General features: G+C 42.1%; 1 protein-coding gene across 1 annotated transcript; it reads right to left on the bottom strand.

Moving 5' to 3' along the window:
* Window positions 1-3,660: 3,660 nt before the first annotated feature.
* On the bottom strand, window positions 3,661-11,444 carry znf281b (zinc finger protein 281b). The gene is made up of 7 exons (XM_072667733.1): window positions 11,288-11,444; window positions 8,959-9,384; window positions 8,714-8,827; window positions 8,471-8,594; window positions 8,264-8,347; window positions 8,008-8,126; window positions 3,661-7,896 (listed from the first exon to the last, which is right to left on the bottom strand). Exons 2-7 carry the CDS (start codon window positions 9,331-9,333, stop codon window positions 6,154-6,156), a joined length of 2,559 nt encoding a protein of 852 aa, XP_072523834.1. The 5' UTR covers window positions 9,334-9,384; window positions 11,288-11,444; the 3' UTR covers window positions 3,661-6,153.
* Window positions 11,445-16,733: the final 5,289 nt, after the last annotated feature.

The following is a 16,733-nucleotide window of genomic DNA, read 5'->3' as shown; positions in this document are numbered from 1 at the left end:
AGGGACTCTAGTGCCACCCGCTGAAACACAGCTCTCATAATCAGGAGAGCTCCAGAGAAAGAAACACATTGCTGTGATCGTATTCAGATTTCCCAAAAACAGCATTCTGCTTTATTCAGTTATTTATTATATAGTTTTTAATGATTTACTATTTATATGAGTTATCAGTTATCAGTTATCAACACCTTCTGGATTAGAAACAATATCATATTTCCATTTCTACTAAAAGGCACTAAAATATATTTTTTCAGAACTGAAATATGTCATCTGATTTAAAGATATAGGAAAAAGAATATACCAACATGTTGTTAATGAACATTTTTAATTAATTTTTAATTTCAGTTTGGGAATGTTTTCCCATTGTTGTCAGATTTTCTGCAGGCTGGAATACTAGCAGTGGTGGCTCAGCGGTTAGAGCACCGGGCTATCGATAACAGGGTGGGTTCGATTCCTGGGCTCGGCAAGCTGCCGCTGTTGGGCCCTTGAGCACTGGGCCCTTGAGCAAGGCCCTTTACCCCATCTGCTCCCCGGGCGCTGGAGTTGGCTGGCTGGGTGTGTGTGTACTCACTGCCACTAGTTCACTAGTGTGTGTGTGTGTGTGTGTGTGTGTGTGTGTGTGTGTTCACTACCACAGATGGGTTAAATGCGGGGGACACAAAGGTGCACAAATACGTGCACCTTTACCTAGCTGACAAGCCGTAACTTTCAAACAGCGTCACAGGTACTCAATGGGAGCGATGTTAAGACTTGGCCTTGTGTTTGGAATCACTGTCCTGAAAGGTAAACTGCTTTTGTTCCATGCATTCTTCTCTCAATTTGAACTTACACACACAATAAATATATTTACAGTTAAAACCAGAAGTTTACATATACTATATAAAAAAAACTTTTCTAAAACTGCTGATGTTCTGGGATTTTTAGCACAGCAGTCTGTACGGTTTCAATAAAGAATTATAAAAAAATTAACTCTAATGAGTGACAGTTCTGTGGACGGAAACACCTTACAGCAAACAGCAAAAGACCAGGTGGGGTTTCGATTCCAAGAACAGAAAGCTGTGGCTGCGGTGGCTCAGCACAGGCTCACCAAAACTGGATAGTTAAATACTGGAGGAACTCCCCAAACACAACATTTACAAAAGCAAGACAAGGCAAAGATAAAAGCTAGACAAGGCGAGTTGTGCCAGTCTGCCAGCGTGAGAGATGTCACGTAACTGGTAAGTGTTGGCAGGTCTCCTTTTAAGTAACTAAGGAATGACTTATGCTCAACTGTACAGATGATGAAACTACTGAACGTCTCATTTCATTACATAAGAGCGGCTGACATGAAAAAAAAAACGTGAAAAGTTTGAGGAATGTTTGGTAAAAAAAAAAAAAAAAGGCTCTTCAAGCGATGTCACAGAAGAACCACAATGGCATTCCATGGCATTAATCAAACAACCACTTGAAGCTGCTTTATTTTTAAGTTTGCAAAAAATTACTGAACATCATTTTATTGGATATTTTAAGGGAAAAGTCACTGCAAAAGATCTTCCAAACATGCCTTAATCTCCAAGAGACATTTCAATCCTTTCATATTCAGTTATTTGAGTTGTTCACTATGTAAAGAGGGCCTGCACAATATTAGAAAAAATAAATGTTGCTATATTTGTTACACACACAATAAATATATTTACAGTTAAAACCAGAAGTTTACATACACTAAATAAAAAAAACACATATGCATTTTCTTTCTCACTGTCTGACATGAATTTAAGATAAATGTTTCAGGTTCTAGGTCAATTACGATTATCTAAATGATTTCTATTTGCTAACTGCCAGAATAATGAAAGGCCATCTTTATTACTTTCTTCAAAGTCAAAAGTTTAAATACACTAGGATTACTATGTCTTTAAACAATTTGGGACAGCCCCTATGATGATGTCATGTCTTTGGAAGCTTCTGATAGGTTTATTGGCAACATCTGGAAGATATACACCTATCAACTTCCTGTTATGAACGTCCTGGAGATGAACTTGCTTTGGTCCGAAATGCTCCCAAATCAACCCAAGAACAAAAGCTAAAGACCTTGTGAAGATGCTGAAGCTGGTAAGAGTGGGTCATTATCCACAGTGAACTGAGTACTGTATCCACATGGGCTGAAGGGCCAGTCTGTCAGGAAGAAGCCATTACTCCAAACGAATTTTTAAAAGGCAGATTAATGTTTGCAAATGCACACAGGGACACAGTCCTTCATTTTTGAAAACATGTCCTGTGGTCTGACGAAACTAATGACAATCGTTACGTTTGGAGGAAAAAGGGGGAAGCTTGCAAGCCTGAGAACACCATCCCAACTGTAAAACACAAGGGTGGCAGCATCATGTTGTGGGGTTGTTTTGCTGCAGGAGGGACTGGTGCACTTCACAAAATAGATGACATCATGAAGAAAGAACATTATGTGGAAATACTGAAGCAACATCTCACGACATCAGCCAGGAAGTTAAAGCTTGGGTGCAAATGAGTCTTCCAGATGGACAACGACCCAAAGCAAACTGCCAAACTGGTTACAGAGTGGCTTAAGGAGAACAAAGTCAATGTTTTGGAGTGGCCATCACAAAGCCCTGATCTTAATCCTAACAAAAATCTATGGGCAAAGCTGAAAAGGCATGTGCGAGCAAGGCGGCCTACAAACATGGCTCAATTACACCAGTTCTGTCAGGAGGAATGGGTCAAAATTCCTGCCAACTATTGTGAAAAGCTTGTAGAAGGACATCTAAAACATTTGATCCAAGTCATACAGTTTAAGGGCAATGGTACCAAATACTAATGAAATATATTTAAACTTTTGACTTTTAAGAAAGTAATAAAATTTGCCTTCAAAAAATCCCTCTCATTATTTTGGCATTTAGCAAACAAATAATTTTAATAATTCTAATTAACCTAAAACAGGAAAAGTTTATTCTAAATTCATGTTTGACAGGGAGTAAAAAAATGCAACTGTGTAATGTATATATAATATAAATGATATCAGGCACCTAAAATCTGAACAGTGAGAGTAGTGTGTATTTTCATTTTGCATCAGGCAGCAACCCCCCCCCCCCCAAAAAAAAAAAAACAGTAAAATATGAATAAATCTGTCTTAAGTGACCGTGCGCATCCTGGAACAGGACTACTGCACACGCTCACATTGCGATAATGGCGCTAAAACTGTAGGACTTCCCAAAGGTAAGTGTTCTGGAAAAGGATGAGTTTATATGGCTTGGTATTTTTGCTTAAGGCAACAGTCAGGTGCTGTTAAGAGACATGCAAGAGCAATTACACTTCGATCAAGGTTTACAGGAGGGGGAAAAACATGACCATGAACAACATGACCTGAATGACGCCACACAGCCAAGAACATTAAAAAAAAAGCTGCCTTATGGCCCTGTAGTAAAGTGTATGCCTCCCCCATACCCCTAAAACAGGGCCTTTTTTCTTCATTTCCAAAATGTGGGAGATACTTCTGTGATTCTTCTCTGAAATATTTCCACTATGTACACTTGGAGCTTTCAACGCCAAAGTATCTGAGAACATGTCTGGTTCAACTGTATACTCTATTCATCCTTTACAAACCGTCTGCAAAAGCTCAGCCCACCCACTGAGGATCAGCACAGTGCATCAAAGTCCCCCAACACAGAGACCACATTTCATAACAAAAGGTTTTATTGGCTTATCTAATCATATATAAAGTCATCTGACATGTACAGCCCTGTAGAGTCACAAAAAAAAATGAGACTAAAGATGAGGACGCATCTGCTACAAAAATTTGGTGCAATTGTGGTGATCAGAAAAAAGCCATACATAAAAAAAAAAAACACTTCATATCATGCATTTCCGACAACAAATCAAAATAGGAGGAGGGGAAGAAAAAAAAAAGAAAAAACAAACACACATTTTTAGTGTTTTGTACATTATTGTAAACAAAGTCTTTCTAGAGATCATATCAAAACACATTATGGCAAGTAACAAACAAGGGGAAGACATTGAACAAAAAATAAAAAGAATAAAATCGTGAAGGGGAGAACAAGATCTAGCATGAAACACTGCTTGGCATGGATGCTGAGAGAAAAAACAAACCAAATAAAAATAATAAAGATCCAACAGACCAACATGAACTCTAATCGTAAACACAGGTGGCAATATATGATTATACAATATGGCTGACATACTACATTACCACTACATAGGCTACATGAAACGCATGTCCCTGGTTTTCTCGTTTGTACAGTGATATGAGGTATATTTAGGTCAATTCTATTCTTTTTGCCACTACTTTTCCTTTTTATGCTTCTTTTTTTTCTTCCTTTAAAAGCATGGGGCGAGTTTGGAGTTGCAGCGTTTAGGCTTTGACCCCCCAACACTGGTGCAGAGTGGAGTCAGTGTGTGAGACCATGTTCCCAGAAAAGCCAGGGAGTAAGGACCAGAGACCGCAGCCGGGTCCGATTTCGCGCTGGATGGGAGCAGTGGAAGTGGAACAGAGGAAGACACGGTGGCCCACTGCTCCTTTCAAGGGCACCTCGAAAAAATTGCATTTGCGGAGAAAGAAACCGTTCACGCCATCTCTCGCTCGTGCGTCGTTCCTGATTTCTTGCTTCGTAAAAAATAGATGGGTTCAGGTCCAACAATTCAGATTTGCACGTCCTCAAAACAGGCCGACAACTCGGACGCTTCTCCAAGCAGGAACTTGAAAGGGAGTTCTGCATTTGTTTGTTTGTTTTTGTCCATCAGGCATCTGATTAGTAATTTTGCTGAGAGGTAGAACTCCAATTGCAGCTATTTACTCAAATCAAAACATATTTAATACTTAAATACACTTTCAATACAAAGAGGCCCTGAGCTCAACACCCAAGGTTCCACAGCACGAAATAAATTGGTATGGCATCCGTTTCAATGGCATTACTAACTCAAACGAACCACGCTAATAACCCTATCCCTCCCAAACACCCACCCGCTCACTCACTGACCGACTGGTCCGTTAAAAAATTCTAAATGCCCCGACAACATTGTTCAGTTTTAAACCAAAAGAAACGATTAAAAAAAAAAAATAATCACAGCTTTTTGACCAAAAAAAAGAAAAAGCATGTCTGTCTCTGTAATCTAACAGTTTTTGTCTTCAATGGTTAAAAGTGCTAATTTAATTCCTTGAGAAATAAAACAAAACTGGAGGACAGCTGATGACGTTTAACAAAGAGGGGGGAGGAGGGGGGGGATGAATCAGTGTTCAACACACCCTGAGGCCATTTCTCAGTAGCTGCAAAGACGCTACTTATAAATATTTACATGCATGCACATAGGTATCCATGAGAGGTTGTGTATGAATGCGTACACGTGTGTCTGTATGGGTAAATATATAAATATATAGATGGATGGATAGATGGATGTTCGCTAACGTGTCTGTGCCTCAGACCTGGACCTTAGTGATTGAAGTATGCAAGTGTTTTCACATTGACATCAAGAGTACCGTCGTTTCTGCATATGTACAAGTAGTGGAAAAGAGTCACCAGTGTGATCAGATGAACAGGTAGACTGAAAATGGGTAGTCTTTCTCCTCAAGGAATTTCAGAAACAAAGATTCACTGTAGTTTCAAAAGTATACTTGTAAAAAAAAAACACAGAGTGCTAGTTGCACCCAATTCTTTCTTTTTTTTTAAAAATCCTTTTTTCCTGAGTAATACTTTCAATTATTGTAACAGACAATAGGCCGACATTTTTGCCACTGAATACTGGGCCACACCCTGACAGCAACTGTTATTACTATAAATCATCTTGAATTATTTTACAATTCTATTATGATTGCTAAAACACAGGGCTCTTGAAAAAGTCAAGCCAGTCATTACCTACCATCTATCTTTGCTGAAAACTACATTGCAATCTACTCATGGAAATCTACTCATGGAAATCTAATAAAAACAAATGACTAAAATACATATTTTTAAAAAATGAATATCAAAGAAATTGCATTTGAGGTCTTGTAGACCTTCCCTGGTAGAGTCTTGTATTAACATTTAACTGGCAGTGTAATAATTAATATTTTATCTTGCTTAAAAAGAAATAAAAATAATAAGAGATTATTGGGGGAGGGTGCACTGGGAAGAGTTCTCGTCCCAAACTATGGGCTTAAGCTGGCCACCAAAACCTTTACCTGTAGCTTTGGCTTGTGGCGGTTTTGGTTCCTGAGCTAGCCGGCTCGCCAACGTCAGCTAACAGACTAGTATACCCTGAGAATTCGGACACGGGAGTCCGTGATATTCGGTGGTCGACCTCTCCGACCCCGACTTGGGGGTCGCTGCTGTACGCCAACGGGGTTCGTCGGCCAGACTTGAACTGGGAGCCGAAGGCCTGGGCGAAGTTTTCGATCTGGTACGTGGAGCGCATTTCCACGTCTTTGGAGGACTCCAAAGCAGTCAGGTTGGGTGTTGGAGCCAGGGGGTAGATTGAGCCAGTGGCAGGGCCGCTGCCAGTGCCATTTGTGCCACTGCTGCCGTTTGCTGCGACACCTCCATTCTTTACCTGCTCCTTTTGCCCACTGCCATTGGAGAGTTCCTGGGTGGCGAGCGGGTAAGGAGGAGAGTGTGGTTTGTCAAGCTGTTCGGTGAGCTCTTGAGACGGGGTGAGCTGCTGGTGAGCGGTGGGCTCCAGGCTGCCCAGGTGAAAGCCCTGCTGGGAGGAGGGTGAAGCATGTGAAGGCGAGGGGGAGCCTACCAGCATGCTGAAATGGGACTTTGGTAGAGCCGAGGAAGAGGAAGGAGCAAGGGGAGAGACAATGGACTGTCCGAAAGTACACTCCAGAGGGGAGGTGGTGTAGACATGCTTGTCAGGGAACAGGCTGCCGGCCGGGCTGCTGCTGGACGACAGCAGGCTAGGGAAGGGGCCACTGGGGCCAAGAACAAACCCACCACTGTGACTGGTTCTCTCCAGGGTCTGCAGCAGGAACTTTGAGTACTCATTCATGACCCCACTCTTGTCCCCAGAACCGTTCGAGGAGTTTTCATCTGCACCCAGTTCAGGAGTGGCAGAGGCAGGGTGCAGTTCCACATGATGCTGGTCGGGGAGGTCAAAGGTCACATCGTGATGGGAACCGTCAGATTTGTGGGTGTAGTGGTCCAGAAGGCTCTGAAGTACTTCATCTGGGATGCCGGACTTGTCATGTTTGCTGTCAACACTGACCAGAGGGGAAGTGTCCAACAATGCCAGCGTGGGTTCGCCTATACCACCCTGGATGACAGTCGGTTGAGGTGGCAGGTGAACCGAGCTGTAGTCGCCTCCGCTGCCACTGCTATTTGCAGCGTGCAAGTATCTTCTCTTCTTTAGGAACTGCATGGCGTCATCGTAGTTGCTGCTGGTCCCACTCTGTTTAGACCCTGAGGAACTCTGAAGGAGGCCCAGGCTGTCTATACCTCCTGCACCCACCAGGTCCATGGACTTGGGAGCCAGCAGTTTCTGCTCATGGAGACCGGAGTTGGAGCTTCCTGCATCCATGGAGAGTAGGTTCTTGTCTCCTCCCTTACGTCCACCTTTTTTGAAGGTCGGCTTGGGAGCACGAACATGCTGGTTCTGCATGCTGGCGTTAGCCAGGTCGCCTACCCCGGAAGATGACGTCCCGGAGCTAGTGGGTAGGTCAACAGCGTAGTCCTGCAGGCCGAGCATGTGGCCAGCCCCAGCAGCAGTTGCCTTTTTTCTGCGGCGTTCACCTCCCTCTCCACTGCTTTTGGACTTGCCCCTCTTGCGTGGTGGTGCACCGGCATTTCCCTGAGTGTGTAAATAGCTGCCTTGTCCAAGGTCCTCATCTCCGAGGTCAAGCATCCCCGGGTCCAACCCTTTCTTTATGGCTTCTCCACAGGTTCTTTTGTGCTTCAGTAAACGGTCAGTACGAGAAAAATACTGCAAAGCAGGAAAGAGAAGCAGAAGTCGTTACAAAACTTGCAAATGAAAGAGGGGAAATTAATAAAAAAAAAAAAAAATCATATTATACATCTCTCTATAGTCACTCACCTGTTGGCAGGTATCACATTTATATGGCTTTTCTCCACTGTGTGTCCTCTTATGTCGTTCCATGTGGTACTTCTGAATGAAGCGCATGTTACACTGGTCACAACTGAATGGCTTTTCCCCTGTTGAAGACAAAGTTTTAGCCCAGGAAAAATAATAATAATAATAATAAATATAATAATAATCAGCCACCTTGCTCTCATCACATTTCCTACTCACAAATGTTCAAAAACTCAATCTCAAACAGAAATGAACTCACCACTGTGAATTTTCTCATGTCTCTGCAGCAAATACTTCTGGATGAAGCTCATGTTACACTGACTGCATCTGAAAGGCCTCTCACCTGTGCAATCAGAAATGCAAACGGTCCCCTTTCCATATTAATGAAATATAACACACATGCCATCAAATCAGTCTTTGGATGCAGAGCTTCATCTGGCTTGGGCTGGCAGTGAAAATCTCTCACCTGTGTGGATAAGCACATGTCTCCGTAGGTGGTAGGAGCTACGGAAGGCAGCATTGCAGTGTTCACATATGTGCGGTTTGGAGCTAGGAGAGAGGGGCCCTCCATCCCCATCCAGCATTAGTGACTGAGGGACAAATAAAATGACAAAAGCAAACCAGTCAATTATCACCACTGATCGTAAGCGCTTAATTGCCTACTTTCGATCTGAGGAAGCATAAAAGTTTGTTTATGAAAATATCGTACCTTTGTAGAATCCCCCCGCTTCCTTCTGCCTTTGCCCTCTGGCCCTTCTCCATTTGACCTCCTTCCTCGTCTATGCGTGGAGTCTTTTGGATCTTTCCCTATTCTTGCAGGAAACTGAGGTCAAAGTAAAATACGTTTTACAATATTAGACTTGATGGGCAACAGATAAATGAAACACCATCACAATTCTGTAATACAAGCAGCACACACATGTGCCATGCCACCCACTGCCCTTCAAAGCTTACATTGCTAAGGCTGAGGTCGTGTAGAAGCATGTTCTGGTGGTTGCCACTTGAAATGTCCAGCATATCAGTACTCTTTCCTCCTACCCCCGTTGCTGGGCCCGATGCATACAGCGGGATGCGGTAGTCAAGTTCACTCAGTTTCTCCTGCTTTATGCCCATGCTGTGAAGAAAGCCGCCACCATGTTCTGGCGAATCCCTCTCCTTTTTCAGGATCATCTCCTGGGGCAGGTCCGTCACTACGGACTGGGAAGTAAGCCGTGTAAAGCTGGTGACTGGAGGTAAATGGCTGAACATGATCATGCTGGTGGGAAAGTTGGGGTCCATGCCACCGTTGCGCAAAAATTCATTGCCTAGCTTGTCCTGGATAATACTCATGGTTGGTTCCTCGAGAGGGCAAGGTTCATTCAGCTCAGAAGATGAGAAACACTGTCAGGACATAAATACACAAGTTAGAAACTACATGAAATAGAAAGCTCATGACTTTACCGTTGGACACAAGAGGATACTGGTTGGACAACCATCACACAAACCAAGAAATAAACTTCGAAGAGACTGATGGTACTTTAAATATCAATAATAAAGCCTACTACGTAAAATGATCTTGCTTTTTTGTATGTGTTCGCCCTGAAAACACCAGAAAGGAAAGGGGAAAAAATAAAACACTGTGGTATTATAAACCATAACCACTTTACCTTCAGCTGTGGTTTGGCTTCGTCAGGCAGTTGAAAAGTGTGGCATTTGGTTCATCGACCCAAAAATATATAGTGGTGAACGTCTATCTCTACAGGTCATTGAAGGTTAAAGCTACTTTCAGATGGTCATCACCAAATAAGTACTGAACCCATAGTCATTAAGAACTGATAGCTCAGAAAGTACCCTGAGAGCAAGCATTTCCCTGAACAAAGAGTGACTTTTTAACGCTCCCTGGAAGAAATGATGGAAATGCTTACTGAGGTTATCCTTCATCTTAAATTAGCTAGAGATAAAACTAACTTGGAGTTTATTTCTCAGCAAAACGAGCTGCTCGCTTTCCTGCCCCATTTGTTAACTGGATTCCTCGACACTAGACATTAGAAGAGCGTTGGCGAGCTGGTGAGGAACAGAGATGCTAATCTGTTAGCTTGCCTATCTAATTTAGCTAGCTTAGCTAATGTCCTTTCCATAAATAATGAAGCGCGCATATCGCACGAAGGTAACCGAGCTTAGGGGGGGAAACAAAAACATTAAACTGGCCCTGGAGTAGTTTATTAGAAACGCACATTTGAGGTTTTACACTTGAGAACTTCTGTCTAAAATGTGCGATTAAGCCTGATAATACAGCTAAAGTTACCTATAGTTAGTGAACAAATAAATCACCGTTAGCCAGCTAGCTAGCTAGCTAGCTAACAGGCTGTCTGGTAGCTAGCTCGCTACGTTAGCTGGCTTTGTTAGCTAGCTAGCGGTTCACCAGCGGTACAGCAACCAACTAACCAAACGAAGCCACCGCTTAGTTGCGCTCATTTCTTCCCTCTTTTACTATTAATGTCGTTTAAAAGAACCGAAACCGAAAAAAGGGCAGCCGTCGGTTCACTGTTTACGCTTAGCCAACTTAAGCTCAACCAAACAACATGGAATCAATCTCGCCAGCGTTCACCAAAAACATTGTCCTGACGTTCAGACAGCATTAGCATGGGTCACATCATCTAGCCAGTTAGCCGAGCAGGCTTTTTAATGCGGTGAAATAATCACTAGCAACAAAGCTAGCCAGCTGGCTAACCAACTAGCATGCTAGCTGGTTTGAATCTCAAAGAAAACGGGGCCAAGACCAGCGTTAGCAATGCCGCTAGCAACAACAAGCTAGCTAGCTAATTATAGCCCGTTATGCCAAATGGCTGCGTTATAGCAGCGACTATCGCATTGAGCTCGCAATCAAGCTTCTGTAGGAAACGTTAGCTGGTGTAGGTACGTAGAGTTTAACGCTACCGCCAGCCAGCCAGACATTTACAGCAGGTATGAGCTGCTTTCAAGTGATCTCATTGAACTGCAGCTAAAACGTGCAAAAGTGCAAATGCATGGCCCTTTCGGAGCGGTGGGGACTTCAGGCACTTATTTGGGAGACGGCCGAACTAAATCGGGCATTTGAAGAAGGCTATTTTTCGATTAGGGCGAACCAGTCAGCATCACTGAGCCCCGTGTTAAAGGGCCCACAGGAACAATGCTGCCCGCAGCATCTCTCGCTCTCGCGCTCCAGCGGCGCCGCTCAGCTCTGATCTCTATTGTGACGCGATAATCGGGATCTTTCCAACGTTCGACCGCAAGCAAAACCACAAAGTAGCCCAACAGCTCGTACCTGTGCATGTCCACGGCCGACCCTCTTCGTCTAAATGAAGCTCAGTAGTCGCTCCTTTCAGCGTTTTACTGCCAAAACATTGTTCTCTCGCAGCTGTTGCCCTCTTCCATCTTGTCTCGACGCGGGGAATTATGGGTCCACCGGACGGGTCGTGAGAAGAGACACAGACAACACAGACGATGCGTGGTCAGGCCAGTAGCGCACCAGGGGCACTCCGGGTTACAGTATTGATTGATTTCGGCCTAGAAAAGACTTGAATATTTTGGTACAGTGTGTTCATGTATTTCCCCTCTGCTTTCCAGTTTTTTATAACAGTCTACTGTAAAAAAAAAAAAAAAAAAAAAGACTGTTACCGTCTATTGTTAGTGAAGCCTGAGAACACACACAGGCACGTTGATGGTATTAACTTGATACCCTGATTACCCTCCTTGCAAACCCAACATATAGGCAATTGGCTTGTTCCTGGGTTAAATAAAATAAGTTGAAGTTGTAAAATGAAGTTACTATATATGTGTATTTATATATAAAGATCAGAACTTTCACAAAGATCTGAATACACATCTGAACCTTTTGCGTCCACTGTTACAGCAGATTTAAGCTGAAAAATATAGACGCAAGCTTATTTTCGAGGTGTTTTTGGGGCTGGTTTCCTAGACAGAGATTAAGCCTAGTTATGGACCAAATTCTTTTGTCAGTGGAAAATCCTTTTCACATTTCTGAGCAAATTATGAATGCCAGTTCATTATGGCTTAGTTTGCCCAAACTTTGTAGTATTAAGATCATCTAAACTGGTACTGGTAGAGTGCTAAACAAGATGCTCGCTCTACCATTTTTGTGCAAAGATGCTTTTGAGAAATCCATTTCCGTTCAGTTACCTTGGCTCTTTTTTAAACTTCTACCAACGCAGCATCACTGGACAGCCGACAGAAAAACACCAGGTCCCCATCTACGACACACCAGCTAACAGACGCTGGCGCCAGCCACCATCGCGTAAGAGTGTGGATGAGAGGAGAGAGCACTGCCAGTTGTACTCTCTCGGACTCTGGACGCTGATGGCAAAGCGGCATGGCTTGTTTTAGGGCCGGTTTCCCAGACTGAGTTTAAGCCTAGTTTGGAAATTCAGTACAAAAGCTGTATAGTCTTAATTCCTGTCCTGGATGTTCCGATCAGTTAGCCTTCCCAATAAGCCTACCTGATATGAGATGTCCATGAACGTCCAGTTTTAGCCCAGCCAGGACTGTCACTATTGGTCCATAATAAAACAATGTTTTTACCTTTCTGACTGAACCACGGATGCCAGTTCATTGTAGCTTAGTTTCCTAAAGCTTTGTAGAATTAAGATAATCTAAACAGGTACATAAAGTACATAAAGTGCTTAAGGATATGCTCGCTCTACTATTAATAGCTTTTGACAAATCCATTCCTGTCCTAGTCAAAATGTAATTTTTCTATATCTCACAAAGATACACACTTTTGTGCTCACTAGATAAGATTTATTCAATAGGCCATATTTTTTTGGGGATAACCGATTTGAGCAGCACAGATTTTCTGCTGTCTGAACGGCAACAAGTCGACTTTTCCAAGTCAGATTTAAACACCACATTCAATTAATGATCTCAAATCTGATTTTTTATTATTTATTTTTATAAAATTTTATATATTTATATTTATTTATATGTTTATCAACTTTTTTTTTTTTTTACCTTTTCTCCCAATTTGGTACAGCCAACAAACCCACCCGTTTGTTACTCCCCCTAGCACTACCAGTGCTCCCGTCACTAAGAAGGTAAGCTATAGTCTCCTCCAATTAAATGTCTTGTAATTAAAATGTGAAACATTAAAACATGAAACCCAATTATGTTTATCGGATCATGTTTAAATGGTAATTCAGGAAAATATTTTTACTGTGTGTGTATTTTATGCTGGATTTCTACTCTGACTGCTTTGGTAAAGATTTGAACCTAAGCCCAGTCTCTAAATATTACTGTATATTGCTGCTGTCTGGTGAAAATCATTAAACCCTGTAGCTGCTTTGTACACTGTGTAAATAATTCAGAATGAATAGACCAATAGAAATGCTCTAACTTACTTGGAATAAACTCTTATTTTATATTGACTTCCATTCAAATTTAAGAACATTTAGTTTTTCATTGGACAGCGACAGTATGTTCATGTAGCTGATGAAAGTAAAGCACTGGTCCGAAATATAGCATGAACGAACTACAGCCTTTTTCTAGTCAGCGTAATTATGCAGCTGTTGTTTTGGCAGCCAGTGTGGATATGCGAGCTGATGTGTTAAGTTTGGTCACTTGTAACTTGAAATCTGAACACTTGATTTTAAGACTTCAGGAATTTACACTGCCGTGTGAACAGAGCCTAAATAACATGCAACGATTAATACTGACTTGTTCAATCCTGAAAGATCAAAGCAGTCCTGCTTTATTGTTGCTGACCGCTAGAGACCGTGAAGCTTCCTGCTCACACAGCAAAGCTACAGTTAACTCCTCAGTTCTCGCACTCTAGCTCCACTACCTTTCACTTTTTGTGCAACGCTAGAGTCATCTGGATTCTAGCTCACACAGAGTGGTCTCTCACAAAGTGTGTGTACTTCTATGGCACGTCTGGCTGAAAATGAAAAAAAAGATGAATATCGATCTTAGGTTAAATCCGCTTGAGGTCTTTTTGTGTCAGTGGTTTAAAGACTCAACTGTAAGACTAAACTCAGTCGGGCCTTAAGTGGGGCAATGGGTGGCTCTCAGTCAAAATAGCAGTCACCAAAACTATAAACATGGATGCTGAGCAACCCTCTTCCAGCAGAGTCTGTAGCAACTGTAGCACATTGAAGGCTAAATGGTGTGTTAGGTCACATTGATTATCTGCACAGCAGTCAGAAAGCACTTTCCAACATATATGGCCAGCATTGATATGGCTCGTCTCACATGCTGGATTGTATCCCCTCTCACAGTCAAATATGGCTCTAGCTTAGTGGTCACTACCATGTGGCAAAGAAGCTAAAAACCTGCAACTGACTCAACTGACTATGCGTTACAGGCATAAATTATGATTTTAGTCATTTGATTATTTTTATGAATTTTAAATGATCTGTTATGTCTTTACTTAAACAGACATAAATCATAAACATGCCAAACCTCAATCTAATCTAAATCTTGTTCACTTGTGTCTAACTACAGTCGCTAAAAGGTAGCTTGTCTGTAAAGAATGCTTGGCTCCACTGATCTGAGGCTGTTTTTACAATATGTCTTCTCAAGATTCAATGCTTGCTAATAGAGGGATTTACAGCCAAGCCAGAAAGTCTGCACATCCCTTTCACCTTCTCTACAGGCTTATTCTGCAATGTACTGAGTTGTTTTTGTCACAAAATAGCCCACACTGACTAAGTGGAAACAGATTTTTAGACATTTGTGCTGCTTTATTAAAACTCAAAATGTAAAATATCATATGTACACAAGTGTGCACACCCTTTGATGTGACACTCAAAAGGGGACTGAGATGCGACCTGTTTCCACTTGTTTGCACTGCTCAAACAACTAAATTGGAGTCCACATGTGGGAAATTCTATTGATTGGACATAATTGAGGATCGCCAACACCTGTCTATATAAGGTCCCACAGTTGACAGTGCATTTCAGTGCAAACTCCAAGCCATGGGGGTTAAAGGAATTATCTGCAGGCCTCAGAAACAGGATTGTGTCAAGGCATAGATCAATCTGTTCTGTACTCCTTTCTCTGCAGTGTGCCTTCACAGTGAAATAAGCCTTTTAATTCTAAGATCACCCAAAAGCTAAATATATGCAAATGTATGTATATTTAATATGTATTGCTAAATGGATTATTTTGGTTTTGTTATCATTTGAATGTAAAATCAGCTTGAATGAGTGATCAGCTGGCAGAAATTCATTGGGATATATGTTGTTTTTCAAAATGATCCTGTTTACCTGTAGTGTCTTGCCATAAAAGGTAGACTTTAGAAGAGTCCTCCAGTTACATGATCATCAGAAAGGTCCACTAGTAGTGCGGGTTAGAATGAAGCATCTGATTTGGTGAAACCTTTCGAGAAGCCATGCAGAGATCCCCAGGAGGCATGTTTTCTAGGTCATTAGAGCTCCATTGTGGTTACTAGCCCTTTTACTATTGTGCATGGTCACAAGCTTAAAAACAAGGACTCACCAGCACCAAAGAGCTCCTCCATGTCATCTTACTGGGCGGCCAACTCAGAGGAGGAGCACTTTAAGCTCGGTGGGTATTTCTGTTATTAAATCATACATCACATTACTGTGTGACTTGGAACCATCTCTGGCTAACCAACTTTGTCTGACCTCTGTTGCAGAGATAACGATTCTGAGCATGAAGAAAATCACATCATCAACCTTAGCTGGCTTTATTCCCTGGCAACAAGACATTTAATGCCCTTTGCTGCAGACCCTCAAAGATTTCCATTCTCCCCCAAACATGAGGATGACTAGACATAAGACAATGACCTTCTCAGATGTATACAACTTCAGTCTGACTCCCCTCTAGTAGCTGGCCATGTCCAGCAATCGGCAACTCAAAGATCATCCATTGCGGAGCACAGTTTGATGGAAGAGATAAGGGCTCGTGTGGAGGAGTGAAGGAAATCTATATCAGTCCAGACATTCTGATGATCACACCTTCAAGAGTCTCTCCTGGATCTCCATAAGATTCCCCTCGGACATCGCTGATAGTTTTGAAATGACAGCTGTGCTCTGTGTGACAAATCCAAGAAAACATCTCACCCTGCATATGAACTAAAGGGCTGGGAATCATTTTTTTTATTATTATTATTTTTTTTATAGAAGAGTCGATTCTTCACTTCTTTCTTTTTGGAATAAAGCATTGGGCTCGATACACACATTCTGCTGTTACTGTCTACAGCATGTGTCTTTTGTCAACACACACATCAATAGATTTTTTTAAAATAGAATTTTACTCTGGACAAAGCAGAAAGTAAAGAATTGGAGTTGATTCCAAAAGTTCTGGAATCAAACAGCCCTAGTCTGCATCATTCAAAGATTCAACAAAGCTACACAAACTGATTTAGGGTATCTAGCACTTTTATGCACACTTTGCAAATTCAGTGAATCCTTAACCCTCACAAAAAGTTCTATCAAAGCCCAAAGGTGTCCTCCACCTGCAAGCTGATTGGCTAATTCTCCTGTGATCAGATGCCATGTTGAGCATTGCAAGAACTCCCATTCCAATTTCATTCAGTGGAAGGTCTCCACATTTATAATGTCTCTGGTTTTCTAATGTTCTTCTGGTTTTCAAGAAAGCGTCTTATCTTATTCTATTCATTGTAGTATTAAGGTCATGACCTCCATGACTGGGAGTCCAAGAGAGCATAATCAGCATTGCTCTTGCGTGGGTAGGATGGCCCTCCCTGCGCAACCCATCCTGTGGCCTTCTGT

This window comes from Salminus brasiliensis, chromosome 22 (genome assembly GCF_030463535.1).
Source record: "Salminus brasiliensis chromosome 22, fSalBra1.hap2, whole genome shotgun sequence".
In the NCBI taxonomy this organism is placed as follows: Eukaryota; Metazoa; Chordata; class Actinopteri; order Characiformes; family Bryconidae; genus Salminus; species Salminus brasiliensis.
This window is presented reverse-complemented; position numbering and strand designations above follow the sequence as displayed.